Here is a 16,302-nt window from a genome sequence, read left to right as displayed (position 1 = left end):
GTCAGACAATACAATAGAGACGGAGAGACATGCAAACAAGTCTCCAGGGTCAACAGTCACATCCATTACCCTAAAAGTCAGCGAACACAGACACGCAGTGCCACCACCCTTGAAATGCCATCTGCGATAGCATGAAAATGCACTTTGTCCATTAAAGTCTTAAAGGTGAATATAAGGACAAGAAGTTCCAGGAATTTCTACTCAAAAACTTCCATTTTTAGGGATATTAAAGATACATACACCAGCATACTGTATCCAATAACCAAAGGGTGGAAGAAGTATTCAGACCTTTCACTCAAGAAACCGTACCAGAACACAAACCATAAAATCCGAAGTTACAAGGAAGAAATGTCTGCATTCACATGTATACTGGTCTATAGAAGTGTTGCAAGTACTTTTTTCGGCAGAAAAATGGCACCTGTGAGCTATTGTTTATTGTTGTAAATTTAGAGGCAACACATGAGGAAAAATGTGTAGTTTTAGTGCTATTGAGCAACTTAGATAAGATGATTCCTACAAGGTAAGGTTAGTAGCTGGATAAAGCCTTTTACAGTAGTTTTAAAATGGTGTTAAAATTGGCTGAAAAGGCTGTGAAGTGGGGAAAGCTGCACACTAAGAGCCACTATGTGCCTGTCAAAAGTCTTGAAAGTGGGTGGCAATAATTTGATTCCGGCTGTTTTACTGTTGCCATCATTTGTTGTCATACGTTAGTATTTATTTTAAAGAACTTAGTTAACGGTTGTCACAACAAAAACGTGAAGAAAAAACTTGCGGTGTAACACCTCGGTGACGACCAGCTGCAGGATATAAACAAAACCTCTGGTAAAAATAACCAGATTCAACATGAAGTGCTTCTACAGGATCATTTTGCTAACTTCTAGCTTCTCAGAGTAGACGTTTTTTGCTTCCCTTGTGTGTTATTGTTCGGAGGCGATGTTACCTGGTCAAGAACAGGCTTTCAGGATCACAAGCATCCTTCTGAGAGGATTACCAAACATGAAAGAAGCGGGACAATGCAGTGAGATTAGGCAAATAACGTTAGCTATGCAAGCTGGCAGCACATATAAACGGGGGTTTAGCAGTGTAATGGCAAGTTGAGGAGTATGTTCTCAGACGGTTTATCACCTGTGTTAAACTGTGTGGGAAATGTGAAATAGGGAATAACGTCCAAAGTAGTTATTGCCAATAAATTTTCCATTTAAAACACCACTTTATATATCTCATTATTAGGCTGTCAACACTCATGCATCAGTGTGTAAGCAGAAATGTACTACTGTAGCTGGTCGAGCTAGTTTGAACTACTTCATATAAAGTTAACAAACTCTATATCAAACGTTGCCCCGTGGTTCCAAAACAAGATAAATCTGAGATGATTGATGGGAGAGGATTTTAATTTGATTTAATTTTTCTTTTGCTTTTTATGAAAGATTGGATCATTTGACCTATTAAGGCCTCTAGAGTATTTTTTTTTAATGAAACCATCTGATAAAGTTTGTTAAATGTTTCTTTGGTGGAGCTTCTAACATCTAACAACACAGACATCTGAAACGTGACAAGCGGCCCAAGTTAGGCGCTGCTTTTTTGTAAAGCAAAAGGTTGAACCGCTGCTTTAATCTTTAACAACACATTGTATTTTATAAGCTAATCATATGTTTTTAAATGTAAAATCTTCAATTGAAAAGTATCTAGTAATTATCTGAATGCAGTGGAATAAAAAGTACATTATTTCCTTCTGAAATGTAACAAGTTACATAAAATGGAAAACGTTCCACCACTTCAAATAATAATATATCTTTACAGTAAAAATACTAAAGGGTCAAGACAGGACACTCCACTTTATGGAAAAATCCTTTTGAGCAAAACAATAACCGTAAAAAGCTTTTGTGCTATAAAATCCGATAAAACCAAGAGCCCCAACTGGGCAGAACTCAATATTTTCATCATCTGAAATAGTCAACATCGTAAAAACAAAAAAAAACAAAAAATGGACAAAGATTAAGACTTGCTGAGGGCACTGGAGGGGCATAATCCAAACTATTTTTAGCCCCAAATTACATTTTAATCAATATTGATCTACTTGTGTGATGTAATTTCATGCTACACAGCCTATAGCGCCGGGCTAATCCAATCGCATTATCTCTCAGTTGGAGGAAAAAATGCGGGGCGACACTTGATTCTCCCTGCGCGTTGTGATGAATTGTAAAGGTATGCAGATGTAAACTTCATCTTAAATGCATAAGTTTGGGCACAATGCAGTAGGCAGAGGCTGGATATGAGAGCTGATTCAGAGATGGTGGTGTCTACCATGCAGTAACACAGGGACTCATGCTGATGTATTTGTGTTGTGTCTATTTTTCTTGGCATCCTCCAAACTGGTTTCTCCCCCACGATGTAGCTCACTCTCAATTACTCACTGACACTTGCCAGAAGCAAAGCCATATACAGACAGCTTAGATTTATGGTCGTGACTGGAATATGAAGCGGGATTTTGTTATGAAATGTACCATGAGAATGTTAAAAGTAAGTTGAGAGATTTCTTGTGATCCTATTAATGCCATGAACAAGCAAAATCATAAATCACTTTTTAAATCTGAAAACATTATTAGATTTTGTTTTGATGGAGGCCAAAAGCAACGGGGTTTTGGTGCAACGATGATGAGAAAAATATGAAGTGACCGTAGCGATGTGGACTTCTGCGGATGTATCTCAGTGGTGGAATTGATTATGGAAATCGTACACTTTTTCAACTGAAATGTAAATGAGTGTGCTGGGTTTAAGACAGCGGCAGAATATAATGCGTTCCCTATAATGACATCCAGGAGCCTCCAAGCCTGGAGTGTGAGATTTATACCATTGTCCCCATTTCATTGCCAACAGACTGATGAGGACAATGGTGCTGTTAACGGCAGCAGCTGCTGAACCTGCATTGTATATCACCATGTCCACGTTAGCAAATAATCATTGGCTTGACATCTTAGATGACACTCTATCAATCATGAAGTGACAGCGAAATGGAAAGGTAGAGGCAGTTACATGACAAGGACAGACTATAGATCATGAGCACACTGGCAAATCAGTTGGGCTCCCTCATTAATGACACAACCAGTGGTAACAAATGCTTTGGGAATGGCACTTACACAGTATGGGTGAGTTCCTGTGGTCTGTCAGCCTGCTCGGGGAACACAGGATGTGGCGGCTCTCCGATGGGGACACAGCCTAGAGATTTGCTGATCGCGTGGCTCAGCTTTTTGGCCGGAGACTTCTGTGAGGAGGGCATGACAAACAAAGTATTGTTTGTGTTGTTGCTTCAGAAGTAATTTACATAACTATGTCAACAGTTTGTTTTTGTGCCAAAAGTGTGGATCAGCTGTAGTTTGTGCATATTACTCTGTATGAGTATGAGTCCATTCTTCTACATTCATGTCATATAACTGTCGGGCAGCTGTGGCTCAGGAGGTAGAGCGGATCAGCGGATCGATCCGCAGCTCCTCCAGTCCACAGTGTCCTTGGGCGAGACACTAAACCCCAAATTGCTCTTGAAGGCTGTGTCGTCGGTGTGTGTGAATGTATGTCTGAATGTTTAAAATAAGACCCTGGTGGCACCTTGCATGGCAGCCAGTCAGTGTATGAATGTGTGCAGGGTGAATGTGGCAAGTAGTGTAAAAGCCCCTTAAGTGGTTGGAAGACTAGAAAGGCACTGTTTAAGTACAAGTCCATTCCATGTTAGATCCATGTATGGTTGTGTTCTGTTTTTATAATTGTATGTGCCATGTGCTTAATGGACAGTATATAACTATGACTATGTATACGTACTTAAAATCCAAATAAAAGCTAAATAAAATCTACACATTTGCTGGTACATGGAGTGGGTTGCTGCCAAACCAATTTTCATTGTGTTTAACATGCAATGACAATAAATTATCTTATCTGGACAACTGAAGACAGTTGTTAGATTGCAGAGTTTATTGTGGATAAAACAATTATACTGTGCAAAAACAACATATATGCCAAATTTGGGTTAAATTACCTTATCAGGAACTTTCATTTTTCCATTCATAATTTAGAAATCAGAAATGGGCAGTTACCGTATTGCTGATGTGACATAAATGTGGCATAGCCATACCATTATTGATATAAAAGGATCCTGTAGCTGTACTTTTACATATTTTTTTATCTTAATTTACTGATAACCAATTTCAGTGTTTCAAATCTGACTGTTGTCGTGCATAAAAAGGAACAAACTCCAAGATTTGTAATTTAACTATACGGTGAAAAAAAAAATGAATTCATCATTTCATGTGAGACGGGATACCAGTGTCTTAAGGCGGGATGATCAGCGTAGCATGCATCATCATTTAGGAAAAGAGTTTAATGTAAATCACAAGCGTTTTTTTGTTTTGAAATGTGTTTAAGAAATACAATAGCCTTGACTTTATATAGTGCAATTTACACTTACGATGGAGAGTATGTATAGTGCACTAGCAGCAGACGCAACAATGGTCTTGCTCCTGTATGAGCAGCTATAATATATAAATATAATAAATAATGTTAATATGGGCCAGTAATCCTACAACTAATTAGAACTGTGGTGGTTGAACAAACTCAGCCAAACAATACAGGTTGTTTTCAGCACTTGAAACCAAATAAAATTTGATGAACAATGACCCAGATATGTTTCTTTCAGAACAGATTCATCCACCTAACCTTCATGATAAATATGATATGCTTTTCAGACTGTTATGTGTTTCATGCATTCAGGGATGTTTTTCAAGTCAAAAACCAAATGGAATAGGAATTGGATTTGGGATCCAGCGGCTACGACTTCCCTTGTTTGGATTTATAACATAATGATCGAGTTTGTGGGGATGCGGCAACACAAAAAATTCAATCAATACAACTTCATTTGCCAAAATGAGTAAAACCTCATAAAATCCCTCTTAGATTGCTTTGATGGGACAGGAAATGAAGAGAGAGGGCTGAGTGATCTACCATGCTGTAAAATCATTCCACTCTCTCAGAGAAATTGACTTTGGGATTGTCTTATAAAAGGGAACAACAGGATGTTAAACAGAGACTGATCAGGGCTTTGCCTTACCCAAGATGAGTGCTCCTTCATCTGGTGTTGGTTGCTATGGGGACCATTGGCATGGCCACGCCAGAAGCAGCTCTGGCAGAGCTGGTAGCCGTGGCACTGTTGGCACCGATACCGGAAACCCATCATGCTCTCACTCCGGCAATATGAACATTCCACCGGATGGAAGACTGAGCGGTAAAACGCACAAAGACATTGATTTTCTATCAGCGCAGAGACATCTTTATTGATGAGTTACGCTTTTATAGTTTCTATTTTTATCTTGTTGTTTTTATTTGATGTACTTCTAATTATTTATTTTTTATAGCTTTCACTTGGTATCTGAGCTTATTTCTGACCTTGTGCTGCTGCAGCACCAACATTTCCCATCTGTGAATCAATAAAGTATTTTCTTATCTTATTTATAAAAACCTATGCATACTGTTAGTTTTAAGACAGTGGTTCCCAACCTTTTTTGTCTGATGTCGCCCTGGGACCAGTAGTGGAAAGTAAAAAAGTATATTTACTCAAGATCTGTACTAAGTACAATTTTGAGGTACTTAACTTGAGCGTTTCCATTTTATATTAATTCATACTTCTACTTCTCTTCTACTCCACAGGGAAATATTGTTCATTTAACTCCACTACTTTTATTAACAAATATAGTGACTAGTTACTTATAGATTAAGATTTTAGATGGCAAAAGATATGATAAGCTAGGCTTGTGTATCCTAATAAAAAAACAGGTGATGGAAGAAGTACTCTCATATTTTATTTAAAGAGACATTTTGCTGACTTTAAACCCGCTCTGTGTCATGGCAGGGTGGGCAGTAAGTGCGGATGAACCATGTATGGCTTCTCTTCATGGCTGGAGCGCATGGAGCTCGTAGCATTCGAGGTAAGATACCACAAAATTTGTCATTTTCGGATTTTGGTGGCCCTTCAATGCTCCACTCTGCAGGGATTTCATCCACAGAGGGAAGCACGACACAGAGCTGGGTTTATATAAATTCCATGATCAACACAATATCATCGATGTACTGTGAAAATATCAATGCATATCGTCAACTTTAAGTTCTTGATTTATTTTGAAATTCCCACTTTATATTTATACTTCTTACTAAAAATAATAATTCGTTTTTTATTTAAACGTCTGGAAAAGCTCAGTAATAAAATTGTCAAATCGTATTTTAGTGGCTTTTTGTGAGTTGGTATAAATTAATTGGGCAAATTATATCATCTGGTATTGATCGCACCCCCTGAATTGAAATCATGTCACAGCAGACTTTGAGATATGAGCAAATATCATGCTGCTGTCAAAAGAATCAATATAATATTGTATTGTGATAAAACTTGTGAGTTTCACCCTTATTAATTCACAAAAAATGATTTATCAGATGTCAGACAATAATTAAGAGAAATTAATGAGGAATGCTTATGTTCAATTGTTGATATTTCAGTGTGAATTTACAGTGTGAATATAAATAGCTGAGAGTCCAAATCTCACCGTTTTCAACATTAGCAAGTCGGTGCATGAGTGGTAGCCATACGAGGCATTGAGGGGGAGGATCTGCCATCAACACATCCAAAAACGTGTTCAGCATAATCTTCTTCTAGATACAAACACACACAAACATGTATTAAACAAGACGTGAAAAGTATTAGAGATTTAAAAGAAGAAGAAGAAGAACAAGAGGATGCATGGTTAAAATATCCTCCTCATACCTGCTGAGGGAAGCACGTCCGCACCGAATGCTCGGTGTAGCCAAAAGAAGGGCCCTCGAACACGGCTGTGGGGAGCTTCAGTACCTCACGGAGAAACTGATCAAACTTTGCAAACATCATGACTCCACTTGAGTCAGAGATCTGTGAGAAAATATCTGCAAGACAGCAAATGTCAGATTTATTATTCTTAGCAAAAATTAAAGTGAAAAGCAGGGTTTTGGCACATCTGTAAATGTTTAACCCATTATTGATCCACAGTCTGCACACTCAGTAGAGGATCCAAATATGCACAAATGAATTCTGCATACATGCTCCAACAGTGCCCCCGTGTGTTTAAGTGGAGCAACTACATGAAGGTAGCCATGACGTAAGTTCAGAAAATCCGACCATATCAAAAATGCAGCTCTTCACATGCATATCTTCTGACAGCGTATGTGTTGGGTGTAGGTATGAGACAATGTAAAGGTTTCATGTCACAATTATCCACAATTGTGAGTTACAAAGTTATCCAGATAATCATCCAAATATACTTAAAACTCTTAAAATGCCACCAAAAACACACTGGAAGCACTTTATATTACATTTTGTTAGGAAATATTTTTATTGCATCACAGACAGGACACATATCTTCTTGTGAACATCCCTTTTAGTAAAAAACAAACCATCTAAATTAATGAAATCATAAATCATAAGGTCCCCTGATTAACTAAAAATAAGTCATAGTAAAGAATGTCATAAAAAATCACAGCGGAACAGACTTTGAGTAATCACGAGGTTAATAAATACATGTACGGTGATATGTTTATTTTTTATGGCTTTTTTATGCCTTAATCTTTCAGTACAGCTGAAGTTTGATAGGAAATGGGGTAGAGACATGCAGCAAAGGGCTGCAGGTGGGAGATGAACCCGGGCTGCTGCTGTGAGGAAGATCCAACAGGTACATAGTAGGCTACATTAAGTGAGAAGATGAATTTTCTGTAAAATAAAATACATTCTGCTTGATTTGAACAGTTACTTACTCACCACAATTAACTTATTGTGAGTGTTTTTACACCGCGATAACAACAATTATTGTCCCATCCCTATTAGCGTGCTGAGAAATGTACTTACAGCGTAGTTTGTCCACAATTTTCCCTCCACACATTGTTGACAGCATGGCTTTCATGGAGAAAACAGTCAGCTTCCCATGGCTTTCACTGCAAGTAGAAAGAAAGAATATTAAATTCATGAGCAGTAACACACACACCTTTGTTCAGTTCACTTACTGGTTTTGCCACTCCAGCCTTAGCTGGTCTGGTCTGACCAGTAGATCTTAGTCACTTTTTCTCTACTACTAACTCTTCTCTACTTATGTTACTGTCACTCTATGTTTTAGCATATAATATTACCCCACAAATGTCATTTCAGATCAAATTACAGACAGCAAACTCGCTTTAATAGAAGATAATGTAACGTTGGCACAGAAATATTACGCGTTTCATTGAAAAGTGGGATGTATTTTATCTAATTTAACATGAGAAATCATGAATTTGAGATGAAAACCTTGACACCATGATGAACAGATTATAAAACGTGTGCCAACCTAAATTGAGAATTATCAGTGCACTTTTGTGGTTGCATCCAATAGTGTGTAAAATGTCAAAAATGATGAGCTAAGCCTTAAATCACACAATAACATGCAGAGTACATATTCAGGTCACTATTACGCTGCCTCAAGACCCCGTAACTTAAGAGAGAGACAACAGCGTTTTCATTTCAGATTAATTTAGCTTTGGCTTCCGAGTAGAGGTAACCGAGTACATGAAAGCTCTTCTGCCTAATTCAGTTTGGACCTCAGGGACAGATAGCGAAACTGCTTCCTGTGATCACAGACAGTCATTTCCACAAAGTTTCCCAGAGATACGGCAGCATGAACAATAACAGAGCGGGACCAGAATGGCCTTTCAGATAAAAGTAGACGAATGGGTCGATGAATGGACGGGGCAAACAGCCAATCAATTTGAGCGCACGGGGTCCAATAATGAGAGAGAGCTTTACAGTCAATAATAAACCTCTGCACTCCACAGAGCAGACGTTAAGACAAGGGATATACAATAAAACATCACCAGGAATACTTCAGCTGATTGAGACTTTTTTTCCATCTGCTGTGTGATAAAGAAAGCAGGCAGATGTCTTTTGTCCAACATTTGTCAGTTCGTTGATTTCTGAGGACTAAAACCTGTCTGAAGTCAGGGCCAGAGTTACCATGGACAACACTAAAGTCACTCGCCACGCATTTTTACTGGGAATTTGAGGGTGTTTACCTTCTACAGTTTTTTTAAACCAGAATTTAAAGTTGCACTCCGTAAGATTTTAACTTTTTTCTAGCGGCCTCTTTGGCAGTAAGATGTAACAACCTGTTCTTTCAGATCCCTCTGTCTTGTCATGTTCACGGTCACTGTGTGTTGACTTTTTTTTTGCTCTTTTGTAAACTTTATTGACACACATTCACCTCTACCCAAGATTCGTCCCCAATATGTAACCGTCTTAAATCCAGTAAATCCCTGCTGAAGCTAGAACCGCTGTTTTATGTTTTGTTTCGTTTTTACATTTTTGCTGGATAAGATATTTCCTTGCACTTCTCAATTTTAATAATACTATAACATTTTAACCACTACATGCATAAATAATTCCAAAATGTTCAACTTTCTTTTGAGTGTCATTAAGGGTACCACTTTGCCCTGATGCCACAAAAATGACTCTGAACACTCTGTTACAGTAAAAGTCATACAATAAAAATCTTACTGATGTAAAAATACAAAAGTATTGGCAGAAGCTACTAATTATGCAGAATAGACTTTCAGAATAATGCATATTATATTGATGCATTAATGTGTACTTTAATGTTAATGGAGGTTTGTGCCCAGAGGCAGCTGCAGAGCGGTGTGTCTGGATTTTCAGGGTAACATTGATCTGGAACATTGTCAAATCCTATTTTAGTTGCTGTGTGGTCTGAGCAACGGCGGCAGAAGTAGGGGGTTAGAAAGTTAGGAAGGGGCCATTTCCCCACCACTTTACACCCCTGGTCCGATTTGGCAGTGGGGATAGAGTGATCCAATCACAAGACGGTCTCTAGTATTAACATTAATATGACATCATCTTACACCGATCAATTGCCCCTGAATTGTATCAAATCGAAATCATATCGCGCCAGACTTTGTGATATCAGTAATTATAGTGTGGTTGTCTAAAGAATCGATATAATATCATATCATGATTCATTTGTGATTTAGAACCAGTGTATGCAATCAGTGGCAAAGTCCCATTAGTAGACATACCTTCATTGGGAACCACCGCCAAAAAATGTGAAATGTGAAACCAATTGTTAACATTTAAACATGTATTGCAGCTTCTGCATCGACGCTAGCTTAACAACAAAGTGATTCCAATGATCAGTGTAGCGGCTCCTCTGCACTGACCACCTGCCCCATACCTGTCATAGGTCGCCACCATGAAGTTGAGCAGCAGCCCGATGGACTGCTCCACATTGATCTGGTGGGTGGTGGGCAGCCGCTTGTTGAGCTGGTAGTAGATGGAAGACAGGATGGTCTCCAACCGCGACACATTGATCTCAGCGTTGTGGTCCAATGTGTTGAGCCCATTGTCACGAAAGGCTTCGATCATGTTCCAGACATCCACCAGATGAACTGTGAGGGAGGGAACGGACAGACTGCGATCAGGCTGTGACTGTGTTCATGTTGGAACAAACACTTCTGTTGGTGGCACAGTGTCATGAGAGGAGAATCTTTATGCTCTTACGGTTGCATCTCTTTTGCACAAACCGGAGTTTGCAGGCGGTCCTGTAAGTCGACAGTCTAATTACATCAAAGTTTTGAGCTCCTGCAAAACAAAAGCATAAAGGAAAAGAAGAGATATCTGATTAATGCTATGCCTGTCCACTTCACTGCAGTCTTTCCAACCACAACCAGGCTTAGAGAAGGTACATTTTAACACTATCACTGTCTTTGCGTGGGAGGAATCATACTATACGTGTGAGGAAACAAATATCTCCTGCGAAACTTGGAGCCAGTCAAAGGCTTGCATGTGCCGCTGCTGAGCATGAATAGTGAAAAAAGATTTCTTTCAGTCGACTCCACTCACTCATTTCCATGAAGAGCTGCCTCTTCTCCACCATGGCCTTGCCTCGTTTACTGCCTTCCTCGATCATTCTGTGGCACATCAAACAGTAGAGCATTCAACGCTTACTGTTCAATTACAGCTCTTTTCTTTGTACAGAATACATCAGAAACCATGTAAGTGACAATGATTAACATAAATATTATTAGTACAATTGAAGAAAATGTTGTAGACTATAACTTATAATTTTGTGGTTGGATTCAAAATAAATTATTACCCAAAACTCATAAATAAACATATTTTAAATATAGAAGATCTGCTGTTTCTGTGTGAATTACTGCGCCCGTTTCATGGTCAGCTAAAGTGCATGTGAGCTCTTGAACACTGGTATACCTGAAGAATATAATGTGTTCTTTCATCTTTATTATTTACCGTGTACATAAAGGGCTGTATTAGTCATCACTCCTGCTTTTCACTTCACTGTAAAATGAATAGATTACATGGCTTTGGTTGGTAGATTATTAAAGGGTTGAAATGACATTGAGGTCAGTTTGTTTCACTTTTTGAATCACTGAAAATATGAGAGATATGGAAACAAGAGGTACAGTATAATGTCTTACATTTAAATCGTCACTGTTTGTATCGTGGCTCAGTTAAACAACAGTGTTGCTCAGCGGCAACTAAGAAACTGTAATCTTGACAAAAATATAACTTTTATTCAAAAGGAATAGTTCAACATTTTATACACTTATTTGCTTTTTTTGCTAAGAATTATATGATAAGATTGACACCACGCTGGGCGATATGGACAAAATCTTCTATCCTGTTATATGTATTTTCATAACTCACAATAATAATCACAAAATAGTTTATTTTCTTGTAAATAATTCAATGACTTAATTGAGTTTATGAAATAACCACATGGTAAAGCCTTTCTGTGTTAATTACATACTTGACAAAGGATGTAAATATGCCATAACACAGTTAATAACAGCTGGTTATTTGAGGAATAGAAACTATATAGAAATATGTATACGTTTTTTATATTGTTTGATGATATTTATCGCCTTGTACCTGTCAGACGTTTAGCTGAGGTTAGCATAAAGACTGGAAATGGGGGAAACAACTAGCTCGGCTCAGTTAAAGGAGAACAGATCTACCTACCAGCACGACTAAAAGCCCACACATTGATGTATAAAAGATGTATATCTCTTGTATATTTGCATTTAATCTGTACAAAAAGCAAACATGTAGTGTTGTGGTTCTATGTAGGATGTTATGTGCTAGATTATTATTCCTTAACTAAGCTAACCGTAAACAAATCAAATAGGAAACATATCCCGAAAATGTCAAACAGTTCCTTTAAATTGTGTTGACAATCTGTATTTAGCCTTAAAATCAACTGCACAAGCTGATAAAGAGGACTTTAATCTTCAGGATGCAGCAGGTGTCAGATGCTGTACGGAGGATCAATAAGGAAACGCGTCTCTTTCATACCAAAGATTCTACATCTATTGAACTGGTTAAACTTGAGCTTTGGTTCTGACGTCTGATACAACTTCAGAGTGGACTCTGCTGTGTGTTTTCAAAGAGGATTCACTGTGTGTGTCTGTTTTTTTTTTGTTTCAACATAGTACTCATACTTGTGGAATACCAATTGCCTTTGAAACAATCCAAGTTTCCTTATTTCATTATTCCTTCATTCTGCTATTCCTCAACAAGTGTCATCGGGGCTTTTAATGTTGTGGTACAAGTCGTTTCTTCAGGTGACATTTTTCTTCAACAGTGTGCATTTTAATTTAAAACAGATCTTTCTCTTCAACAGCGATATTACCTTGTGTTCTTATGAAATTACAACATTTAATAGTACTATATTAGTGGCATAAATGTGTGGTATAATGTATTTGAAAATAGTGTAATTTGCTTTTAGACTATACATGACAGATACACCATATCTTTTAACACATAAGATGTAACTTAAGATTTCAATATTCACCTGTCGCTGGCTGAATTTCAAACAAAGTGCAGCCTGAAACGTCGACCCTGTGAAGAAAAGACAGATCGGAAGAGTAAATGAGGGTGTCTTTCAGCTCAATGTCACCATTACTATGAGAGAGAAGCTATTCCTCGCTGACAAAATGTACTTGACTTTTGAAGAAGTAATTAACACGTCCCCTCTCTCCCTCCTTCAAGGACTTCATTAACTCTCAATTTGTACTTTTTTGTTTCCCCTCTCTCTCTCTCTCTTCCTGTAGAGATACTGGCGAGCCGACTGGGGAACACTCTAGCGCCTGTGGTCTGTGCAAATGATAATTCTCCATGACATCCCGCTCAGCAGTGACTGCATCCTGTGGGCTAATGACACCGACTGAGAGCAAAGGAAGCACTTAATGATGACGGGCACAGAGCACATTACAGCTGGCCAATGAGGGGGAAGCGCTGGGTGCCCCGGACAGCCTCGTACCAAACGGCCCAAACATGCCTGGATCACATGCATGTTCTCAGGGTGAGTACGCTGACCAGCAGAGCGTAAGCAAAGAAGCCAAGGTTCTGCTCCCCCGAGGTAGTCTACACACAAGCATGGTTCTCTCTGCTTTTTTTTCAGTGCTTGTCTTCTTCTCACGTTGATCTCTACTGTTATAACGCAGCCTATTTCCAGTCACTTGCTACCCTGGCTTGTGTTAAGTGGTTCTTATTGCCGCTCAGAGGCACCAGCTAGAACATTGTCCACTGAAATTCAGTTATGCATTATTTCATTTTTATTCAAAACAATATATTTTATGATCAGGGTTACAATCAATGATTATTTTATCGATTTAAACTATGAAATATCAAAAAAGCCCATGACTAGAGCTGCAAAGATTAGTGGACTAAATACTATATTATCATCTAAATCAACAAAAAAACTAATCAGAAACTGTTTTGAAAATCAAATAATCATTTTAGATACTAACATTTGCTCGTTGTAGCTTCACAAATGTGAGAATTTAATCTTTTTCTTCATCATATGTGATACTAAATTAAGTATTTTGGGGGGATTGTGGAGTGGACGGACATGGACAGACATTTGAAGATGTCTCCTTGGGCTCTAGAAAGTTAAAGCTAACGGTCATTTTCCCACTACTTTTTGACATTTTATGGACAAAGCAATCAATCAAAAAATCATCTGAAGATTAATTGATAGTGAATATAACCATCGGTTGGAGCCTTACCCATCACAAGGTGACAAGAGTCTTGTTTTTTATGACCAGCAATGCAAATATATTTACGATGATGTAGGAACGAGTAGGAGAAAATCTTCACTTTGGAGAAGCTGAAACCTGAGAATGTTTAACACGTTCTCTTGAAAAATGAATGAAATGTTAAATTGCTTATAAGAATACTTACATAAAATGAAGTGAATGATATATCTGCATTCGAGGTCAACAATAAACCACTTTGTGCTAAATTAAACAACAAACAGTCTTGTGGCTCTTTGCAGCTCAGTGGGAAAATCACGGCTATAACTCATTCAGGATGAAGGATTCACTTTGGCCATTACTGCACTTGAAAACACTTGGTCAGCCTAATTACGTATTAAATGGCGTCCTAAATGGGGCATCGCACACTGTATTTCCAGGTCTAATATGCCAGGAGGAGCACCGATGCACTTTTGGTGAAAGGGAAGAAAACGTTTGCTATGCAGTGGGAGACCCAGCAGACACATGTCAGCAAAACACAAACACAATGCTTCATTGTAAATATTGAGCCTATGAAGTAACTGCAGAAATTCATCTGTAGGCAACTCAGTCCATGCACTGGCAGGCAGTGTTTGGAGAAATGTAAGCAGTAAGTGACAGTAAATGGATGAGTTGATCATTTCTGTGGTAGATAAGGAAACTGAGACAAGTTCTCAATAATTCATGGACACAATTAATTCACAGACCAGGGCACATTCAAAGGCACAGCCTGTCCAAAAGATCTGAATGCATGAGATTTTTTAGTCACTCATTCGCACATACACAATCCCAAGTTCGTAACACGTTTGATGTCAGCCCTTCTGTGACACAAAAGACTGTGTGGTGATCGTTATAGGCCCGTAAAGGTGCATTTTACTGTAACCGCACCTTCAGCTTCGGGGTAATGACAACATCCTTTGACGCGAGTCAACATAAGGACTCGGTTACTGCAGTACCTCCCTTCCGCTGATATCATCCACTTCTCGGTTTCTGCGAGCCTCATTTCTCACAGTGAGCAATCCTGCAGCACTTCAAATGCACTCCTGAAGCGACGGAAGAACGCAAACGCAGCCATACCGCTGATCTAACAGCAGATTTACTTTATTTCCGCAATTGGAAATTATGTGTCGTGATGCCCATCATTTTGGTGTGTGTGTGTGTGTGTGTGGGGGGGGGGGGGGGGGGGTACCAAACAATGGCAATCCTGCATCTTTTCAATTCTCACTGGTGTCTCGACAGTCGAATAAGAGACAGAAGTGAGCTCAGCTTGGCCTTTACCGGAGGATAATCACGCAGGTTGCGTTTAGAGCATCATCATCATCACCACCACCATCACCATCATCATCGGCAGCAGCAGCAGCAGCAGCAGCAGCATCAGATGAGGGGGATAAGTGGTCCAGGGTGAATAAGGGGGATATTTCCTCCGTGATTCACAGCCGCACTCTCACCTTTGATGAATCCGCGCGTGTCCGCCGACGCTACAGCTGTCCGAGCGATGAGAAGCAGCTCGGACGATCCATCACCACATTTCAACCTCCTCTCCCGTTTCATCCGACTTCAATCTTGGGAACTGCGGTTGTAGCCGCACATAGAAACGTACAAGCGCCCCGCTCCGCTCGGCATCATCAGCGACCCAGCGGCAGAGGACGGCAGAGCGCAAGCAGGCACCGAGATGCCATGCGCGGCCACCTACTATATTTTACGCATGTGCGCACGCACGCTGGTTAAAGGCGCACTACTACTATTGTTGCTTTTCCTCTGATTTATGATTCTCAGCATGAGTGGAAATGAAACAAGGAAACACAGATCAAACTCCAGAGATTTCGTATTGTGCTTTCCTCAAATCAAAGCAGCAGGGGCACAGATGTCCTGACTATGAGTCAAGGTCTACAAACACTGGAGCCTACATTTCCCATAATGCAAAGCACGAGCATCTGTGTGAACGTCTTCTACATCCCCATTTCATTTTTGTATTTTATTTATATCCTCTGTGTTACTTCATATGGAGACACAGGACTGACTACACTCGCAGCATTACTGACTGAAATATGTTGAATAAAATTTACCGATATTTAAATATTTACCGATTTTTGAAAAGTTAAGTTATTCATGAAAGTCCACTGTTAAAAAGACAGTGTTTTTTCTAAAGTTCAATAAATCCAGGATTTTTCC

The 16,302-nt window shown here is 39.1% G+C and overlaps 1 protein-coding gene across 1 annotated transcript in view; it reads right to left on the bottom strand.

The window, feature by feature from the left end:
- The window catches only part of dtnbb (dystrobrevin, beta b), a gene marked incomplete at its 3' end in the record, with an annotated part of 32,277 nt that extends 16,588 nt beyond the window's left edge, over window positions 1–15,689 (bottom strand). The window contains exons 1-10 of the mRNA XM_083924634.1: window positions 15,579–15,689; window positions 12,909–12,955; window positions 10,937–11,004; window positions 10,595–10,675; window positions 10,269–10,482; window positions 7,907–7,992; window positions 6,797–6,951; window positions 6,579–6,684; window positions 5,096–5,262; window positions 3,138–3,262 (exon numbers count right to left, since the gene is read on the bottom strand). Coding sequence (XP_083780760.1) covers window positions 3,138–3,262; window positions 5,096–5,262; window positions 6,579–6,684; window positions 6,797–6,951; window positions 7,907–7,992; window positions 10,269–10,482; window positions 10,595–10,675; window positions 10,937–11,003 — 1,001 coding nt within the window. The 5' untranslated portion in view covers window position 11,004; window positions 12,909–12,955; window positions 15,579–15,689. The remainder of the gene's footprint in view (window positions 1–3,137; window positions 3,263–5,095; window positions 5,263–6,578; window positions 6,685–6,796; window positions 6,952–7,906; window positions 7,993–10,268; window positions 10,483–10,594; window positions 10,676–10,936; window positions 11,005–12,908; window positions 12,956–15,578) is intronic.
- Window positions 15,690–16,302: the final 613 nt, after the last annotated feature.

The sequence above is a fragment of the Echiichthys vipera genome, assembly GCF_963691815.1.
Source record: "Echiichthys vipera genome assembly, chromosome: 12".
In the NCBI taxonomy this organism is placed as follows: Eukaryota; Metazoa; Chordata; class Actinopteri; order Perciformes; family Trachinidae; genus Echiichthys; species Echiichthys vipera.
Note: the sequence above shows the minus strand (reverse complement) of the source record. Positions and strands in the feature narration are given on the sequence as shown.